The sequence below is a fragment of the Myripristis murdjan genome, chromosome 4 (genome assembly GCF_902150065.1).
Source record: "Myripristis murdjan chromosome 4, fMyrMur1.1, whole genome shotgun sequence".
Taxonomy (NCBI): Eukaryota; Metazoa; Chordata; class Actinopteri; order Holocentriformes; family Holocentridae; genus Myripristis; species Myripristis murdjan.
This window is the reverse complement of record NC_043983.1, coordinates 23,486,674-23,506,743: the sequence shown is the minus strand read 5'-3', so window position 1 is coordinate 23,506,743 and position 20,070 is coordinate 23,486,674. Positions and strand designations below refer to the sequence as shown.

General features: G+C 42.8%; 1 protein-coding gene across 1 annotated transcript; it reads right to left on the bottom strand.

Annotated features, from left to right (window-relative positions):
• Positions 1 to 316: 316 nt before the first annotated feature.
• LOC115357568 (occludin) lies at positions 317 to 18,884 on the bottom strand. The gene is made up of 9 exons (XM_030049093.1): positions 18,680 to 18,884; positions 13,850 to 14,445; positions 13,404 to 13,595; positions 12,307 to 12,474; positions 6,621 to 6,784; positions 4,068 to 4,286; positions 2,928 to 3,099; positions 2,390 to 2,431; positions 317 to 2,041 (listed from the first exon to the last, which is right to left on the bottom strand). Exons 2-9 carry the CDS (start codon positions 14,423 to 14,425, stop codon positions 1,943 to 1,945), a joined length of 1,632 nt encoding a protein of 543 aa, XP_029904953.1. The 5' UTR covers positions 14,426 to 14,445; positions 18,680 to 18,884; the 3' UTR covers positions 317 to 1,942.
• Positions 18,885 to 20,070: the final 1,186 nt, after the last annotated feature.

Here is a 20,070-nt window from a genome sequence, read left to right as displayed (position 1 = left end):
TGCTTGCCATGTTTAGTTCCAGTAAAAGGCTTTCACAGCATTTGACCAGCAAGGGGCAGCAGCAGCATGGATTAGGCCGACTTGCGGCTGCACTTCCTGCCCTGCAGATGAACACAGAGAACAGGACCAACAGTGTCCCGGAGAAGTCAACAAGAGGCTGATCTCAGTCCTCCTGCCCTCCCTGCTGGACACACACAGCAGCTGCATGAACAGACGCCTCCAGAACACAGCATCCACAGAGACAACACCAAACAACAACAACAGCAACAATGAGAGAGAAGTGAGAGAAAAAGAAAAAACAGGCTTAAGTCAGTGGTAACATTTTTAGAGAATTAGGAATGTTTATTACTCATTGAATATCAATACCTTTATTTTAGACATCATACCCTCTGGAAGTACTCAGTTACAAAAAAATGTTGCCTTTTACAACAGCATCAAAGAAAATAAATTCATATAAAAATAAATGGCTCGCAAAAAGGTTTGTAAAATGACAACAATGTTCTTCATAAACTCACCAGTTCTTCATAAAAAATACAAACGCATGACAAATCAACATAGGTCTAAACAATTTTCTAACTCGCTAGATAGTAACACTTTGCACATGGAGTGGGATTAATACAAATATTACCACACGTGTAATCAACAGGTGATCATTTTCAGCGGAGGGAATAATCAAAGGAAAAGAGGAGCTCGGTTTAAACGAACAGCGAGACACAGACAGGAAATGGTTCCCAGTTTGCTGAAGGTGCGTCAGACGAAAACGTTTTACGAAAATTACTCGGTTACTCTCTGATTTGCATAGGATCAGTGCATTATGAGGGATCACTGAGAAAAAAAAATAAACACCACAGGAACCACTGTAGGCCTTTAGTATTTACAAATGACGTCATTGCTAATATTCATAGACTTAAGAAAAAAAACAAAAACGGACACATATATTTTGTTCCTCTGTATCCAGTGACACATAAGGCAAAAATCAACCTCTGTCCCACCCGAAAGCATGAACAGGGCATCCAGCTCCGACACGGACTTCCTTAAAATTTCTACACAACAATACAATTCATATCTCAGTGACCAAATTGTCCCGTTTTTGGTTTCACTACAACTATGATAATCAGTATAAAACCCTTAGTTTGACAAAATGCTGGTACAGTGGAAATGATATAGGTGGTACACAGTGCCTGGATTACATAACCGATGTAAAATTTGTGTATGAACAATGATGCAAAGGTGAGAAAAGAAAAACACAGGAACACAGGAAGTTCATTTGTGGCTGAGATAATGCCGTGGGTTAAAACAAACTGCGTAATTGCATGCAAACAAACCCAGCACCCCGTCCCGCCCATCGCTGAATTCTCTGCGATACTGTTTCAGCTCTTATCAGGGGCAGATAAAACAAAGAAAAGCAGCGTATTTGGAGAGCAAACACAACCTCTCACTGCAGATCCTAGTAGTTATCACAGGTGGCTGAAGGTCAGATGACTTTCACGCAACCTTTCTTCCACCGCACCCTACGATTCTTGCAAGCGGGTGCGCGCTACAATAAGCCGGCCCTTTTAGAGAAATGGCAGTGTCGTCGTGGAGGAAAGCTACAGCCGAGGATCCACGCGTTTCCTCCGGGTTTCCGTTTTCGTCCAGGTCGTGGAAAAATAGTCAGATACAGTCGTGAACGCAGGGAAGGGAAACCCAAGTCTGAATCATTATTATCAACATGTATTTGAGTGCGGGTGTGTGTGTGTGTGTGTCCATCTGTGTCCAGTGTGTACGTGCTGCACAGATAACTTTGGTCTCAGCATTTGTTTTTGTTGCAGTTTGAAGTACAGTCTTCGGGGCATGTCGTCCAGGAGTCTTTGAGCGTCTGTGTGTGTGTTTGTGTGTGTGTGTGTGTGTGTGTGTGTGTTGCGGAGGGTGGAGTGAGTGGCGTCGGGGCTCGGCGAATTTGTTAGTGGCTCTTGTCGTAGTCCTTCACCATGCGTTTGATGTGGAACAGTTTGTGCCTCAGCCTGCGACACTCCTGCTTCTTGAACTGGTAGTCTGGCGTCTGCAGAGCGGGGAGAGCAGGGATTAGTCATCCAACACTGCAAAGCATCCCAGAGCTCATACAGGAAAAAAAAAAAAAAGATTTGATGGCTTGTGTTTTCTGCAGATTCTGAATGATAAAAGCTCTACACTGGATTAAGGTCTAGGGAAAGGTTAGAGGACACACACACACACACACATACAAAGAAATTACAGTATCTATAAGTGCAGAAGAGTACGAGGACAAATGAATTCTGATTTGACCTGTTATGGATGTTTTGCAACAAAGCCTTGAATGCAACGTGGAAATAATTAAAATGCAGTGATGATGCCACACTGTAATTATTTAGTAAAAGAAACGTCCCCTCACCCGCTTTAGGTCCTTCAGTCGATTATATTCCTCCGCCACAGCCTGAGAGAGAATGAGAAAAAAAAATGCAGTTAACATGCTGATGTTTTCTTTATCAAACGGGATGATTAAGCCTGCGTACAGTTATGCATATTAAGATGCACATTTTGGACCACTCATTGTGTGCACTGAGGATCTGGGGCATTTTCACCTTTCCTTGTACACAGATTTATTCAAAACTCTGCTTGCTATGACTTTCCCATAGGTATGATGGGAAATCAGGCCAAGGACTTTCATTTTAATTCATGAGAAAGCTGTGAAAAATGTTTGAGTGTCAAAAATAAGTTTCACATCAAAAGATACATCTATAATGTCCAAATTATGGGATGATTCTCTGTTGTATCCCCATTTTGTGATTCAGGATGATTTTCTGTAAAATAAATCCTGGCTTCAGACAGTTAAACATCTTAGGCTTTTTAATTGTCTCAATAATAATAACTGCTGGTCATTTCACATCTTGTTTCACCGCTTTTTGGGGAGGAGGATACGTGGATTTGACCTGGTATTTGGGAGAGCTGTCGTCTAGCGTGTCCAGCTGTCGGCTGAGTTTGTTCAGCTGATCGTTGATGTCGTCCATGTCGGCGCACAGGTGCTTGTACTCCCTGAGGTCAGCGTCGAACTCCCTCTTGTACTCGTGGCGCTGCTCGTCGGACGTTATCTCCGGGTAGATACTGACGGAGGAGAGGGAGGCAAAGAAGGAGAGGCGAGAGAAAGTGACAGAAACACAGAGAAACCAAAGACGAGTAGAGAGAGACAGAAGGAAATCAGGGTCAGAGACAAATGTGCATCGGTCAGACTGAAAGCATCAGCTCTGGCACAAAAACAGACTAAGATAGATGACCACAGTGGAAATAAGCCACTGACTTTACAGTGTTTTTATCCTAAATCCTTGTTATTTGATTGTAGGTATGTGCTGGGTTTCTTCCGGAGTGAAATGTGCATGTAACTATTTTGACTTTCAAATAAATCCAATCCCGTATCACATCAGGGCTGCTAATGAACCACAGGAATACAGAGCACAAATCAAGAGGATTGGTTTGCATGAGATGGACGATGGTCTTCAGACTGCGAATGTCTCCTGCTTGGTTGGAGTCTGGGTGGATCAAAACAAGGCAAACATAGTTAATTGCTCACAAACTGGAGTGACTGCAACGCTTCATACCTTTGGCCCAATTCTCTCATTAATTCAGAGTACAGACCCATGTGGAATGGCATGCCTCAGGGGATTAGTTACTCTACTGGACTGAGTGAGGCGAATACAGCCCATTACCTGCCGCTGTGGATGTCAACCCAGTTGTGTGTGTGTGTGTGTGTGTGTGTGTGTGTGTGTGTGTGAGAGAGAGAGAGATAGAGAGAGTGAATGAGTGAGCTACCTGCTTCACCGTCTGTGCAGCTACTTGTTCACGACTACTTGTATCCATGCAAGATATTCCAGACACATTTTTCTGTAAATCAAGCCACTCTCTCATGAGCGTTGAGTATTTAATCAAATCGGGCACATTAGGCAAAAGCCTGAGGGAGCTGCAGTATTTGGCCGCGATCAACATACCTTGCGCTTGGCTAATGAAATTTCCGTCCCTAATCCAGATAGTGTACAAGTAGCGTTCGCATACAGAAGTAGTGGCAGCTTAATTCTCACCTCTCCCACTCCTCTGGGTCGAGCTCGTTGCCCGTCTCTCCCCCTGTGGTGTACTCGGTCTCGTACTGAGACTCATCCAGCTCCGGGTTACGTCTGCGTCTCTTCCCCCTGTTGGCCGAGGGCTTGCGGCCCCCTCCCGTCTCCTCCGAGGGGCTGGAGCTCGTCCCCCCGCCGTGAGAGAGCACCTCTGATGGTCGACTGGTGGGCCGCTCCGAGTACCTGCCGTGCAGCAACACGAGGCCATGAGAAAATTAGAATTAAAATAAAATGTAAAATGGATCTTCTACATGGGAAAAATCTTCTATGCAAAATGCAGATTTGTTGAATTGGCAGGCTTTGTCTGTGAGGTCCTGTTGACCTTTGACCTTATAGATGAACTATTTTTACAACCATTATTATCATACTGTGGATTACATATTTAAGCACATTTTGTGTTTTGAACATTTGGTGCCATGCCTTAGCTCCACTGGCGCCACCACTCCCTTCAACTGCTGTGTATTTTTCCACCTTATGACTTTATTTTTTTATATTTATTGTATTTTATTATGGTGTTATTGCCTTACTTTTTTATATGATCTTGTATTTATACTCTATTTACTGATACTGTTTCCCCTTGAATGATAAAAGTTCATCTGAATATACTACAATGAGAAAGATTGTTTTAAATTTCTTGATTCTGGTCAAATGTAAAGCTGAACTGGAAGTTTTTCAGTGCTCAGTGGAGTGTACGTGAACTAATGTCACAGCCATCAAACAAAATCTATTTTTCTAAGCTTGTCATTTTGTTTGATTTGTCAATATAAAGACATTCACAGTGAAGTTCTACCTATAAAGTGAAGTTCTTGGAGGGCAGATTATGTGTATTTCCCTAGACAGATTATGAAACAGCGAAACAAGTTAAACAATGAAGCAGATTTACTCAAATTACATCATGACCCAAACATGGCTGGGAGCATTAGGAACGGTCTAGTACGAGACAATGACTCAACAAAACAAGGGTTTCTGAACATGGCCTAGTTACATGCCATGTTCAGGAGCCACTAATAACACTGCAGCTCCCAACCCTGCAGTTTGATAAACAAATTAAGGTCAGTGTAAGGTTATATTAAAGTACTCCGCCATGCCTAAAAAATCACCAGGGGCCAGGTTCTTTTTCTTAATGAAACATGTTCAGTTCGGTTCATTTGCAGAGATTTAAAGAGGAATCCAAACCACTGGCCCAGATATTACACGTCCTTACAAAAAGGCCACGCCATGTCAGCAACAGCGCACACTGTTAGGTCTTCGGGCCAAAATACCTCTGCTTTATGAAAAATGTTGTTTTGTTGATTTTCCGTGAGAGAACAAAAGGCCTGTGACCTCCCTGCTCCTACTACAGGGAGGCAATACACACAAAAACAATCATCTGGACTACCCTCCTCTCGGTTTAAAACCAAACTCTTATTGATAAGCACAAGCAACACAAATCTGATTTTAGAAGTACGCACGTAAACTGATTTTTCACCCAAAAAGGCAACTGTGTTCTTAGAAATTTCTTTATTTAAAGTAAAACTCTTATTGGGATAAATAAACAATGACCTGATTATAACCAGATTTTTTTTTTTTTTTTTTTTTTTTAATCTCATTGTGAGTCTCTGAACATTGCCAGGGAGCTCCTAAAAATCTCTACTTTGATATTTCTGACACAAACTGGACTTGTGCTTCAAAGGTTTTGAGATGCTGGGAATTAACAAAGGTGCAGTGACAGGGCTTTATTCATTCACACACACACACACACACACACACTGTGACCCACCACAGTGTGACGCATTGAATAAAATAAAAGCAAACAAAAACAAGGTACTTGAGGTACTTGAGAAATCCCTTCTTTCTTCACTTTACTCTAACATCCTCCCCTTTTCCTTTCTCACAGCAATTAAGAAACACGAGAAAGAGGGAGGGGAAAGTTAATCCGAGAGTACTCAAAGGTCACACTGCTCTTTTCGTAGGTAGGGCAGCATGTATTCATGGGGTTTTTAAACAGCACTGATTAGATATGCTTTGTTTGAGTCACATGTTCTCAGCATCGTATCGTCCAAGATTACGGACTGTGGCCTGGCACAGACACTTTCTTTGGCATATCTCAAGTGAAAATTTCATTATCTATGTACGTATGTATGTATTTCTTTATTGTCTTGGCAGGATTTGATTCACAAAGAAGTGTGGGACAAAAACACAAAATCATAGCATAATAACGCTGCTGGAATTCCAACATATCGCTCCAAAAACCTATCCTCACAGTGTTTTAGTTCAAATTCAGTGTTAGAAGCTTTTTCTTAACACAAGTGGGATGAGATAATCCCACTTGTTTCCAATCCAATTGCACTTGCTTCATGATTTTTTAAGGGAAGAAAATCCAGGACACAAGTTAATAAGACCTTAATCCTGAATATGAGATTAAATGATTTGTTAAGACGGAGAGTTTTTGCTGTGACTCTACAGATTGTGCTTTTCTACCTCCGGAGGTAATGTGCAGCATCTAAACTCACGAGCCACGATAACATGGTCACCCACTCGTTGTTGTTGTAGGTGTCCCCGTTGATGGAGCTGCTGTCCATCTTGGGCGGCGGGTAGGAGATGACACTGTTGGCCGAGGCGTTGAGCGGCCCGCCCCCCTTCTCGGACAGCACCAGGGTCGGGGCGTCCTGCGTACTGTGACTTTCCTCCACATTGTTCACCTACAGCAGCCAGGAAACACGGAGGGAACAGAGTCAGCAAACACAAACAAACAAGCTAAACAGTAACAATAACAAAGATAGAGACACGCTGGAGGCCAGATTTCTGACTGGCATCCTGTTCAAGAGGCTGTTTTTCTCCTCCTCCCTCCCTAACTTCTTAAGCCAAAATTTTGAAATGAGCTAACAGCTTTCCTTTTGGTTCTGTCTTTTTGAAGGTTTGGTAAAGTAGCAGCGAAAGGGAAAACTTTGCATCTTTAAATCAACAGCAAAAACAGAAATGAAAAGCATGAAATTGGTTTGTATTAGCTTTGGCAATGGCTCTTAAAAGAGAAAGGAATGTTATTTCCACACCAGAGAAGAAAATATGCCAATTACTGGCCAAAGTTTGAGGAAGCAGTGGGGCGTGTAATTGGACGGCACAGTTCAGCTCCTTAATGAAAGGTGAGTTATCTGGTTGGCTCACCATGCTGTGAAGGGTCCCACAGAGCATAAAAACATATAATAAACACACAAAAATCATAAAATAACCTTGAGCAAACCTTAACAACCCAAATCATTTGGGGCTCTACTTTCATACCTTTGACGGTTGCTTGTTTATTACATTTGGTTGTGTTTTCCCCTCTGAGCCTGTTTCCCTTGTAATCTAATAAGATTGTTTGTACTGCTGTAATAGTTCCATAAAAAGATATTTCACAATAATCTGATTTGGCTTTCACTTTTCTGTGTTGTCTTACATCTTCACACACACCTGCAGCGGATATGCTTCTCCTTCCTTTCCGTAAAACAAAAGGAAACAGTTCCTCCAATGTAAATAAGGCCCCCTTAATCCATATTTCAAAGTCTTTCCTGTGTGAACAGAACAGCTGTGTGAAGGCCTTTCCTCACAATGAGGGCCTCAGGGTGGGTCGTCGTGTCCTCCAGTAAATTTGTCACTGTATAACCACCATAAGGTCAGTGACTGGAGCAACACATGAGAAACATGCAGGAAGGGGAAAGGGTGGTAACTTTTATCTTATCTATTGTGGAAAGTTGAAGAAGCACTTTACATCAAATGAGAACCAAATGGTGGTACAATTTGTCTTGCAGATAAATCAGAAAGGGTCACCCACCACAGTGGACTAACATGAATTACATCAACCTTTGGTCTTCACCTGTTCTGACATTTTGTTGCTGACTGCCACTGTTCACACTGTCTGACTGTGAGCCAATCACATTTAAGCAGCTCTCTGTCACACAGGTGCCTGAAGCACTGGCTCTGCACAAAGCAGCAGTGTCAAAGATGCTCCATTAAAAGAAGATGATGTATTACAAGTTGTACTGGTGGTATGAAAATGGCAAACACTTTTGTCCCCTGAGTGGAAGTTTAATTTTTTTTTTTTGACATCCCTGCGGCAGGGAGCACCAACAGATAGCGATCAGCTGAACAAAAACACATTTATCCTGATTTGTTACACAAATTTTGTGTCAGAATGTTTGTGGCTTGTGAAAAAATGGCTCCAATATTTACTTCAGGGACACAAGAGTAGATCACACTGTTTACTCAGGTGCGTCTTCTTCCACTGGAATCAAGGTAATAGACTCAGGACCTGGCATTTATCTGCCACGGTGGGGGGCAGCAGTGTTGCATGTGACACAAATCCAGGAAATGACTCAAAATTTGTCTGTCTCAACCTGGGATCGCATCTAAACTTAACATTATTCCAATATGGCAACAAAAAGTAGATATGAAGCTACTAAAAAAGCAAAAACATATGAATAAATCTACTCAAAAGACTGATACTGTTCACAAAATAGCAGGTTATCAGTTTCCTCAGTTAGTCAGCCCTCGATGGGTGAGTTAAAGGTGAGAATTCACTATTACATTAATATACTAACGCTGGAATGTACCATCAGTTCTCCCGACTACTTCAGAGTTGCACTGCTGACCAATCTCCTTAAATCCCTTGCAGAGCATGAGCGGAGCTAAACAGCAGCCAGGCCCCCCAAAAACAACAATCAAAGAGGGTGGAGTGGCTGCGGTTGGGGGAGCATTTCCCTCCTTGCAGCTGCAGGAGAACCACGTTTCAAGAGCGCAAGTCATCCAAGAATTTCAACAATGCCCTCCCTGCATGCAGCACAGTGGCCGTTGGGGCCGTACGCAGACAAAGTAAGCAGCGTAAGAATGTCTGAGGCTCCTGGACCTCAAGAGGAGAGGCAGGTATGAACGAGGGCAGAGAGAGAGAGAGAGGAGGGGTGATGATGATTCAAGCAGGGGGAACAGAGGGAAGCAGAAGTGTGGAAAAGGAAGATGTGCACATGTGACCAAAGAGGAAAGGGAGGCAGAGAAGAATGGAAGGAAAGAAGCAAAGGGGGACATGATATGGAAAAAGCAGAGATCAAAGAGTGATTAATATTTAGCAAGGAAAGGGTAGGACAATAGGAAGAGTGAGGTAACGTTGGAGGAAAGTATCAGGAAAGTGAGGGCATGAAGTGTGTCAGCTACAAGATGTCTGCTGGACTAATAAAAACGACTCAGTGATGCAAATTACACTGCTGGCGTCGAGCTCACAGAGAATGCAACTTGAATGCGGAGATACAAGTGAGAAAACATAACAACTAGTTTTATTTTGGGTGGCAGATTTAAAAAGGTGCAGCAAAACTAATGGAAATAGGCCGGCACTATTCATGCTTGGGGCAATGTCATCCACACCATCCCCTTCAGAAAACCACAACAATCACAGCAACTGCCACTTAGAAGACAGAATAAAAACATTTGTGTGAAAGGCTCAGCAATATTTTTTAAACTTTATTAATGCCCAGACAATGCCACACTATATGATCTCAGGTTGCCTAGATTTATGTCTTGATTCATGTGAAACCAGCCCCAGATGCTCTAATCCTACATTTGTGCAATTCCTCAACACTTTGGGCGCCCAGTCAGCCCTGCAGAAACAGACTGTGATGACCTCATGCAGCAGACACAATGCAGCCAGCCTGGCCCAAGCTGAAAGAGACCAGTGTGTGAGGTCATCAGAGAGAGCCAGGACTCCCAGAGGTCAGCGGCAGAGCTGGGTACAATCTCAAACCAACCTCTCTGCCTCAGATTGGTACTAGCCATGTGATTAAAGAGCCGCACAAGTGCCATGACTCAATTTCTCAGCACTAAAGCCCAGCAGTGTGGCACAGACACTGCAGGTAGTGCAGCAACACGGGGACAATCAGTGTGTTTCTGTTTGAGATGGAAAACCATTACAAAGATGAAAGTGCAGATACAGACCGTCTAACAGGCAATACATGCACTCTTAAAGCACATGTTTCTAGTCAGCCTTCAGGCAGTAGGCATTTTCATCTTTTGTGATTGTTAGAAACTGGACTGACTCTCTTCTCCACATCATTCCAATATTTTCTCTCCTTGGAAAGTGTTTGCCCTTCTCCACAGCCTTTATAATGCAAAGCACATTACTTGCCCTTTTCACACCAGCAATATGTGAAGAAAAAAAGTGAAAAGTCTTCAGCACACTCTGATCACCACGCCACACTGGCAATATAAAACATTCAACATGAAAAACCCCAGATTGGTGAGAGTGCTGAACGCAGCAGCCCTGTGGGCTTCATTATCTGAGTCTGATGACATCAGTGAGCATGGCTCCATTATTACAGCCTGGTGCTAGTCATCGCATTCACTCTGGACTTGCCTCATCTTGCGTCCTCTTCTCCTCTGACTCCACATCTCTGTCTGCATGATGCCATGCAGTGAGCACTGACAATCACTTCCAAAAATAAACAGCTCAATGCAGCATGACTCTTACACTCCAAAATAACAGCACGGTTGTTTATGGCTATGTTTGGCATTTATCTCAGTCAGTACAAGACATGTATGTCGATTCACAGCAATTTTGCATCCTTGTTGATATCAAAAATATGCCAGTTCCAATCCTTTTAATGCATACTGCATGTTGTGTTACAAAAGCAGCTTTTTATTGTGGCTTCTCTTTTTTGCTGTTTGAAAACATGAACAGCATCTGCTTATTCTCATTGGTTACTCTCATGCTGTTTATGGCTGTAAATTAACTTCCCACACCTGAGGCTATAATGTTTGTGCTTGTGCTTGTGTGAAGCATTGCCAAATCGTTGCAACCCATTGCTGGTCACAGCATAACAGAGGCATCATTTGAATTGAGGTGGGTCAAATCAATAATCAACTAGGATCCCAGGTTACAGTCCCTCACAGCTGGCATGTTGTTGATGTTTAAATCCCCAGGCACCTCTCTAGAAACCACCGGCTTACTTGCTATCCTCTTAGCTGGTTAATGATTACTCAGAGTGAAACCAGGTAGTAGACAATGAACAAACAACCACTCACTGCTATCAGCCCTGACCCCGAACAAAGTGACTGAGTCGAGGGAATCACTGACTCAGAAGTGTGACTCTATGGATGCTATAAACTGCTATAAGTCTCTACAGGCCTGATGTGGGCTGATTACAGAAGGATAAGACAAACAATGGGCTTCAGGTTCAGGTTGTGTCTGAAGGATTCAGATATTCCCACAACTGATGATGCACGGGCAATAATATAGAAAATAAAACTAATGTCAAGTCAATGAAAATACAACTAGACAAACTCAAGGTGTTTATAAGTGTCTGAGTAACGCTACTGAAAAATGCTGCCCATGTATCATGTTGCATCATAAGGAAGCCGTTTCAGCAGAGGCGCCAGAAACGGTGAAGCTGTCAAGAGGGGAGATAACCGCAGGTTAATCCTCAGACCTACATGACCCAGGAAAACATCATTTGCATGGACAGTATAGTCACATGCTGCATGGGGTCTGTTATCATGCAGTAATGGATACGTGCACACAGAAACACACAGCATTACACCTTGTCCTGTGTTCCATACTGCTTCCTCAACATCCACTGTCATAAAACTATTGGCAGATGACACTCCTTTTGGACTTTGAACTCATAAAAACAAACATGGAAAACTTATGAGTGAATGAAACGGCTCAAGAACATTCCAAAGTCCATTTGTGAATGTACTAATTTGTCAAAAAATGTGTTAGATTTGTAAAGGTGGGGAAAACAACAGCCTTGGCATTGTGCCACAAGTCCCTGCTCCCATTATGAGTTGTGTATCTGTATCATCATAATCACCAAACCTATATTTATGACTGTTTAGTAAGGCTAGTACTTCTCGTTGTCAAAACAGGTGGAACCAAACACAGCCACAAGTCACAACCCTTCTGACTGCCATCAGTCTGGCTGAACCTCGTGTGCAGTAAAACCACCGTGGTAAAACATTTCATCATCTCATCAAATCAGTCAGTGGACACTGTATTCCATCTACTTCTCTTAGTCTGGATTTAAAAAAAAATTACAAAACATTTGAAATCTCTGTGACCCTGATTGTTTCAGTGCCAGCTTAGCATGGAAAAAAAAATGGGTCATCTAGGGTCAGATACTGATTTTTCTTGTTTCCATCGGATTTGTAAATCCGATGGAAATCCAGTCTTGCTTAACTGTGACCCCATCCTGCTGTCTCTTACCCATTCTTCTACATCTCTGCCTTCGGGAGCCAGCCCACCAGTGAGCGGCTCTTCCCAGTAGATGTTGGGCTTCCCATAGCGCCAGATCTTGCCTCGTGTTTTGTGTGCGAAAAAAGCGGCGACAGCCAAGGCAATGACAAGCAGGAATCCACAAACCATGGCAACACCCTAAAAAAAGGAAAAACATAGAAATTAAAGTTTTGGGACGCAGATAAGACAGGAAAACGGTGCCACAATAACCCCGGTTTATCTCGGTATAAAATTACAGTGTGTGACAACAGTGCAAAAAATAGATCACAATGTGCAGAATGGTGTAACCCAAACGTAACACATCCTCAGTACCAGATAATAGTACAGGACAATGCAAGGTCAATGATATGTGAGGATGTGCTATGCTGTGTGTGTCCAGCAGGCAAGAAGATATTACAGGATACAGATTATTAATCTATCCACATTCATGACAAGTTTCTACATGTCACTGCGAAATAACAACAGATGCATGATACATAAACAAACCCAGTATTTCCATTTCATATATTTAGCTTTAGACTCCCTAGTTTACAAAGTAACCTCACAGTTAAAACAGTATGCAAATATAGATTCTCTGTGTGCGCACAATAAATTCTCTAAATTTGCATTCTTGATAATCCCGCATCAGCACTATATTACAGTTTTCCCTTTTACAATGACTCTTTTTTACTCTGTTGATAGTCTGGAATGTCTGTCTTGTTGCACCAAGCTGCAAGCCAAATACTTTGGTGCATTTTCCCTGCTGGAAATTACCCATGTCTTTTTGTTTTTTAATTTAGTTTTATTCCGTTCATTGTTTGGTGAGTGTGGTGCGAGCCAAAGTTCCCACATGACAATAAAGAACTGAACTGAAATGAATTGGCCTCATTGCTCACCTAGTTCAAAACAACAAGTAAACAAACAGCTGCAACTTCAATTACAGCCACATCATCATTATTCTGAATGGTGACCTGGACTCGGTCTAAGAGCAAACGTGGGTTTTCAAACCAAAAAGTGTTGCCTCCTCATGATGTCTCCAAAATAAAACAACAACAACAACAACAACAACAAGAGGAAACAGTACAAACCTCTTGTGGGTCCACAAAGCAGTAGTGGTAGAGGTACTGGTTGTACATGGGGAAGCCTCCCACTCCTCCCATCTGGGAGTAGCTGGTCTGGTAGAGGCTCTGACACATCATGAGCATGGGGTTGTACATCATGCTAGAGGAGCTCTGGGCCATGGGGTTCACACCCACGATGTACACAATGTTTATGATGCCCTACGAGAGAAATGGAGTTAGTGTTGTGTTTATTATCCTACTTATAATCCCCTTTGATTTAACACTTCCTCTCTTGTTACCCTGCACAGAAACCCCCAATCCCTCTGGTGACTTAAATCATCCCAACACCATTGTCATGTTTTTCCTTCCCTCCGAACAAAGTGCAGGGGGACTCCTTAACCAAACACACAAGTGGAATGGTGTGAGCATGAGACGGCCACACAAAACGAATCAGATTTCTCTCTGTTTCATACCTGCAGGACGGCCATGATGATGCTAGTTATCAGGATGACCAGGAAGAACTTCCTGCTGCGGAACATGTTGGTTTTTGAGAAGCTGGCGATGAAAAATCCCAGTGACACGATGAAGTTAATGGCCGCCATGGCGATCATGGCAGTTTTGGCTGAATATGGTGTCGGGTAGGAGCTGTAGTAGCCACCATAGCCGCCGTAGCCCCCATATCCACCGTATCCTGACCCATAGCTGCCCCCGATGAATCCACTGCCATAGCCCATCCCGGTGCCAAAGCCTCCCATGCCCATCCCGTACTGGATGTCCCACATCAGGGTGGAGGCCACACAGGCGAATATCCCCACACACAGAACGATCACCACCGCCATCATGGCCTTGACGATCCCAGGAGGTGACAGCCACTTGTAGAAATGCTGAGGTTTGTCCTCGATGTAGTAAGAGCCGGGCGGAGGCGGGTAAGGGTCGTACTCACTCCGGGGCGCCTGGAAGCTGCCTGGTGGGCCGTAGCCATTGTTGGATGGCGCGCCGTAGGGAGGACTGTAGACAGGTGGGCTGTCATAGCGCTGCTTCTCAAACATCGCTCACTACTGTCAGGGAGCTGGGGAAGAAAAACAAAAACACCAAAACAGAGAGAGTTGTTGACAGTTTCTGGATAAAAGATCTGAGAGCAAAGCGCACAGTACAAAACGAGAGAGGAGTAGCTGTCCAGCTCTGTTTGTCAGCAGCACTGATATGAGTAATGTTATGAGGTGAGATATGGAGAAGTAAGGTGTGACTGCCTTGGGTGTAGCAATAATAGTGTAAATGTTTTACTATTCCCATGGAGGCATGATTTAAAGCATAACCCCATGATATACCAGCTAGGTCCGTGCAATCTCCTCTTTTTGTGAGATACTGAAAAATAGGTTACACAGATATGAATAACTTCAGAGCTTATCGTTTCATACAGTAGACCGGGCCTTTTTTCACATGTTGGCAGAAACCAGACCTTAACCCTGAATTCTCAAAGGAAAGTCAGAGGCTGCGTGGAGACAGCGGTACCAAGAGCCAGAGTGCAGCCAAATAACAATACTGCCATTCTTGCTGCTTCACAGGCTGCGGTGTCTCTCTCCCGCCTCCAAAACTGTCCACCCAGACTATGAACCTTTCACATCCCGCCCTCCAGCTGAACAATTAGTTTTGGTTTTGTTACAAATCTCACAGAGATATCTAAGGCTACAATGTAAACTGCTTGACAATGCCCATTCTTCTGTACGGTGCCCTACGGGGGCAGGGCTGCCAACGGGTTGGAGTGAAAAAGGCATGTAAACAGCAGGGCCAAGAGGCTGTGCTGAGAGCAGAAAAGCAGAATGAAAACATCAAACTGGATGACAAGTGGAATTACAGGCCATACCAAGCTATACCAGGGCTAGTATACCAATACCAATACTTTGTTGTATACATCAAAACATAAATCTGTGCAATTTCATCAGTGAAACCAGGTAAGTGCATGCATCAACAATGACATTTGAAAGCATTTGCATTAGTATTAAATAACTTGTTAAACACCAAATGTTGTTTTCTGTCTAATTTTGCTCAAATCAACAATTTTGGCAAATCAAACAACCCTGAATAAAATCAACAGGATCATACAACTTCTTGCAAAAATAAACAGCTTTTGGCTGCTCCGGCTTGTAGGAAAACACCAATTTAGTTTTATCTTTTACCGCACCAGGGAGTAGGCTACTGAGGTCAACACTTGTGTAGATCAAGTCATTATCATATTTAAACTCCACTGTCAGACCTTCTACGTGCCTGTGGGAATGAGGAATGAAAGAAGAGGCCAGAGGGAGAAGTAGTTCCTTTCCTAGCCAATTGCTACAGCCAACAATTTTTTTCCTTCACTTTTTCAGCATCAGATACACATTCAGTCTCATAACAAGTAAACATTATTATGTGAGGGCTGTCTCTCAGTGGGAAATTAAGTATGGATACTTTATTATCGATCTGCCAGTCACTAATGCATTACTGTGAGTTACCAAACTGGCAAGAGACTGTAACACACCTTGTGTTCATGCACTGCATAACAACAGAAGAAATAGTCCATTATCAAAGGCTCTGTGTGCTGAGCTGTGACTCCCAGTGGCACCATTGCCCGGCTTTTGATTATACTTTTCCCCACCCAATTAATAGATAAACCACTGATTTTAATAACAAAATACCTCTCTATTCTACTTCTATAATCTTGGTCGTGCCCAGGCATTTTGGTTGGATTGTGAGGGAAGTAATGACAGAGGTCCCCAGCCTTCCAGGGGCCTCCACAGACAGACAGTCCCTGGCACTGCCCGCTGTCTACAGTCTGGGGTAATAAGTCTCCTCTCTTTATGGCCCTCTTGCACACACTGCAGAAAGGGTCTCGCCTCAGAGCCTCCATCTCAGACACCTTCCCTTCATCCCCTCATATCCTTCATCCGCCCCCCTCCTAAAACAACCCCCGTCCCTAACTCTCCCCTCCCTCGATAACTTCATGCCTTTGTTTTGGGAGCAGGAGGGGCAAAAGGCAAGGCTGCTCGTCGCGGGAACACTGTTGCCATGGAATCAGGCAGCATAAAAAAAAAAAAGAAAGAAATTGGGGCACTGTCCAGAAAAGATCACACAAGAGCCCCTCTGTGTTGATCCCAAGTGGAGTGAGAGATGAAGAAAGGGAGAGAGATAGAGCGAGAAAGAGGGAGAGAGAGAGAGAGAGAGTGGGACAGGTGGAGAGGTATGTTTAGTGCGGGGGTGTCAGGTGTCTTCTGAGAGGTGAGTCCTTCATTGTTCAACAACAGCCCATCCCAGCTTAGTGGAGACAGAGCTGGGGTTGAAAACAGCTGTCCAGGTGGCTCAGCAGCCTTACGGTCCCACATCTGAGGAACTGCTCTACCTGCATTCATCCAATTAAAAGTACCAACTTAATCCAAAAAGTCCAGTGTCGATACTCAGCCTGCTTTCAGTTTGCTACGGTGTCACTACAGAGTAAGGTAAATGTCAGGTGAAACTCAATTTTGTGCTAGACTGGGGTTAAGCTGAGGTCAGAGTTGGGGTTTCTATATGTACTGAGATGCAGAAAATACGCAAGTGACACTGAACTTACACTTTTTGTCACCTGATACTTTATTGAGTATCAAGATGGAAGAATGCACATGAAGTGATACCCAAATTTCTGGTACAAAATCAAATAAAAAAAAAAAAAAAAAAAAAAAAAAAAAAATTATATATATATATATATATATATATATATATATATATATATTGATTCTGATTCTGACAGAGACCTGTGTGTGAAATTGTGGGCTCAAATGTGTCCTATGACTTTGATATTTGCCATCCCTTTTTTCTTCTCTCTCTCTCTTTTTTTTTTAAACTTTCACTTATTTATCCAAGTGAAGTGTCGCTGATATTCAGAATATCATTTTGAAGAGGTGACCTGGCCAGGACAGTGGCAAGAGACAAAATTGGGCCTGGGACAATGCATACAACACACATCTTATAGAGTAAAACCATTAAAAGGAGAGAAAGGTGTAAAAAAGAAAATGAAGGACAGAAGGTGGGGAAGCAAGGAGACAGGAGAGCTGGATGAGACAGAGACAGGCAGACAGAGAGCAGCGGTGAGAGAACAGAAAAGGTGATACTTTCCTAATGTAAAATTTCACCTCTTATTCCATTTCTATAAAATCACACCGAGGGGTTAATTTGTGGACCATTTAAGAGCAAAGTACACCCTGTGTATTTTCTTTCTTTCAACACCTGAAATCACTTGTCGCAGTAGCATCAACACCATTAATTCAAGCAATAGCAGCAGCAGTAATAGTAATGGTAGTAGCAGCAGTAATAGTAATAGTAGTAGTAGTAACTCTGGAGGCAGTGGAGAGGTTGCTTTCTGAAATCTGGCAGTGAGACCCCATTCTGGCTCTGTGGCCTCTCCCGGGTCAGATCAGACACCCACCGGTCTTCGTCTTGTCCTCCACCACAACACAGAGACTCTGTCATCTGCTGTTTGTAACTGAATTCCAGCCTCACAGTCACATGTCTTACATCTGTCAAAAACAATTAAAGCCATGCCAAATGTAGGCAGGGACTGTAGGCACAGCCCCTGCAGCCAGCCAAGAAAAACAACCCGCTGCAGACTATCCTGCACGGCAAAACAATGATTTATCTATTAAAATATCACTCTTAATAAGCAATCACACTCAGATATGCATCTATGCACAGTATATATATGTGTGTGTAGACTATATATACATGTATTCAATAGCCTATGCCAAGATTCAGCTGCACTGCAATAACAGTAATGGCACCCTGTGGAGGAAATGGAAGAAAAAAACTTTCTTATCAAAAGGGCAACCCAGCAACAGTGTAGAAGGCACTGCGGATTTTTATTATCAGTTAAATTTGTAAGCTATTTCAACCCGAAACATAAAGTTATTAATTTTGTAGCTGACAAGTGTAAGTGCAGTGCAATGTAATGCACAAGGCAATTTCTGAAATTAGTCGCATATTTTTAAACATTAATTTTCCTAAATTAAATAATTATCCACCACCTGACTCATTAAATATACACAGTCTGGTTGGAAAACAGATGAGGAGTCCCACCTGAGGATAGGCTATAGCCCATATGAGGGTTAATCAGCTAATGTTACTGCCTCTCACGCGCACGTACACACCTTACACAATAACAGGTACTTCATGAACTTTATGAAAAAACACACAGCCGCGGCCAAACTTTCTCGCAAATGTATCAGGGGAAACTCTCTACATTCTGTTTTCTAAAGTGGATTAATTCACTTAGTCGAGGAGTTGCCCGGTTCTCTTACCTGCGAGCAGACTGAAGAGGAGAAATAACAACTCCAATCCCCGTCCCGCTGTCCCGTCGACCAGGATTCAGCTCGGAGGAATTAAAAGCAACAAAATATCTCTAACTATGTCTCAGGGAATGATAATCTTTTCTCCAGTTATTTGTGATCAACTTGAAAAATGTAACTCCACTTTCAAGTCCTGTCCCACGCAGAGAGAGAGAGAGGGGGGAAGAGAGAGAGAGAGGGAGAGAGAGAGAGGGACAGCGGTGTTCACTGAGAGGCTCTGGCTGAACAAGTGCTTTGTTCCGCGGTCCAAAGTCATGGGGGCACGGCGGCCCCCACCGGCCCCCGGGGGTGTAGCACTGCTCTGTTTAACCACCAGAGGGCGTGCTCCACCCTGCTTTTAAACATGAATCCTGCCATCCACATTCAACCTATGGTTCTCACCTTCCTGTTACCTTCAGATTTACTATATATGTATTTTTTTTTTTTATCTATCAGGATCAGTTTGACCTGAGTGACTTAAACCACCAGGAAATTATTATAATAAAAATTAGGGCCCAAGTGTGTGTGTCAGGTACTTTATGTTTCTTGTTGACTATCTAAACAGCTCTTTAAAAACATAATCTCCTCCTTATACATCAAAGTTAATGTGGGAATCATGTTTTTTTTTCCCCTCCCAAATGTCACATTAACCATCACTGGCTCTCTCACTGCTACAGGTGTGGTTATGTTAGGTGAGGGCCCGAAACCAGAGGGAAGTTTTTTTGAAGATCATAAATGGCATGTTGTAGTTCCTCAGTGTCATCCAAAACAGCTAAAACAAATTTGTGTATTGATGTTTATATTGATGTTTATTATATGTTTTACACAGCAAGCAAAAAAAAAAAGAAGAGCCTAGAGTCAAACAGAACCCAAAGAAACACTGATGCGAACAAAATATATTCAGGACGTTGAAAACATATCATTATGTTGATTTCATGTTCGCCCACTTGTCCCCATTAAATTAGGAGAAGTCATTAAATATGAAGCAAAAACAAGGCACTAAGTGGGGTCAAATTGACTCCAGAGATAATAGGAGGGTCAGAGCAGCTAAGAGGCTGTAAACATGGTCATTTATTTGAAAACGGACACTCAGAGCAGGAATCATCACTCTTCTTCTTCTTGTCCTCCGCTAAGCAAAGTAGTTCCTCAACATAAACGTGTTTGCTGATGTGATGTGTGGTTACTCATTTGAGACTTAAAACAAACAAGAAAAATGTGATGCTTTTAAATTACATAAGAATATATTTAACCTTGCGTGCAACTTCCAGCATCAAGTTTTTTTTTAATTGAGACATTTGCCAGTAAATTTTATGCTCTGCTTCTCTCTCTACAGTCATTTCAGTTAATGCAAATATGTGCACTTA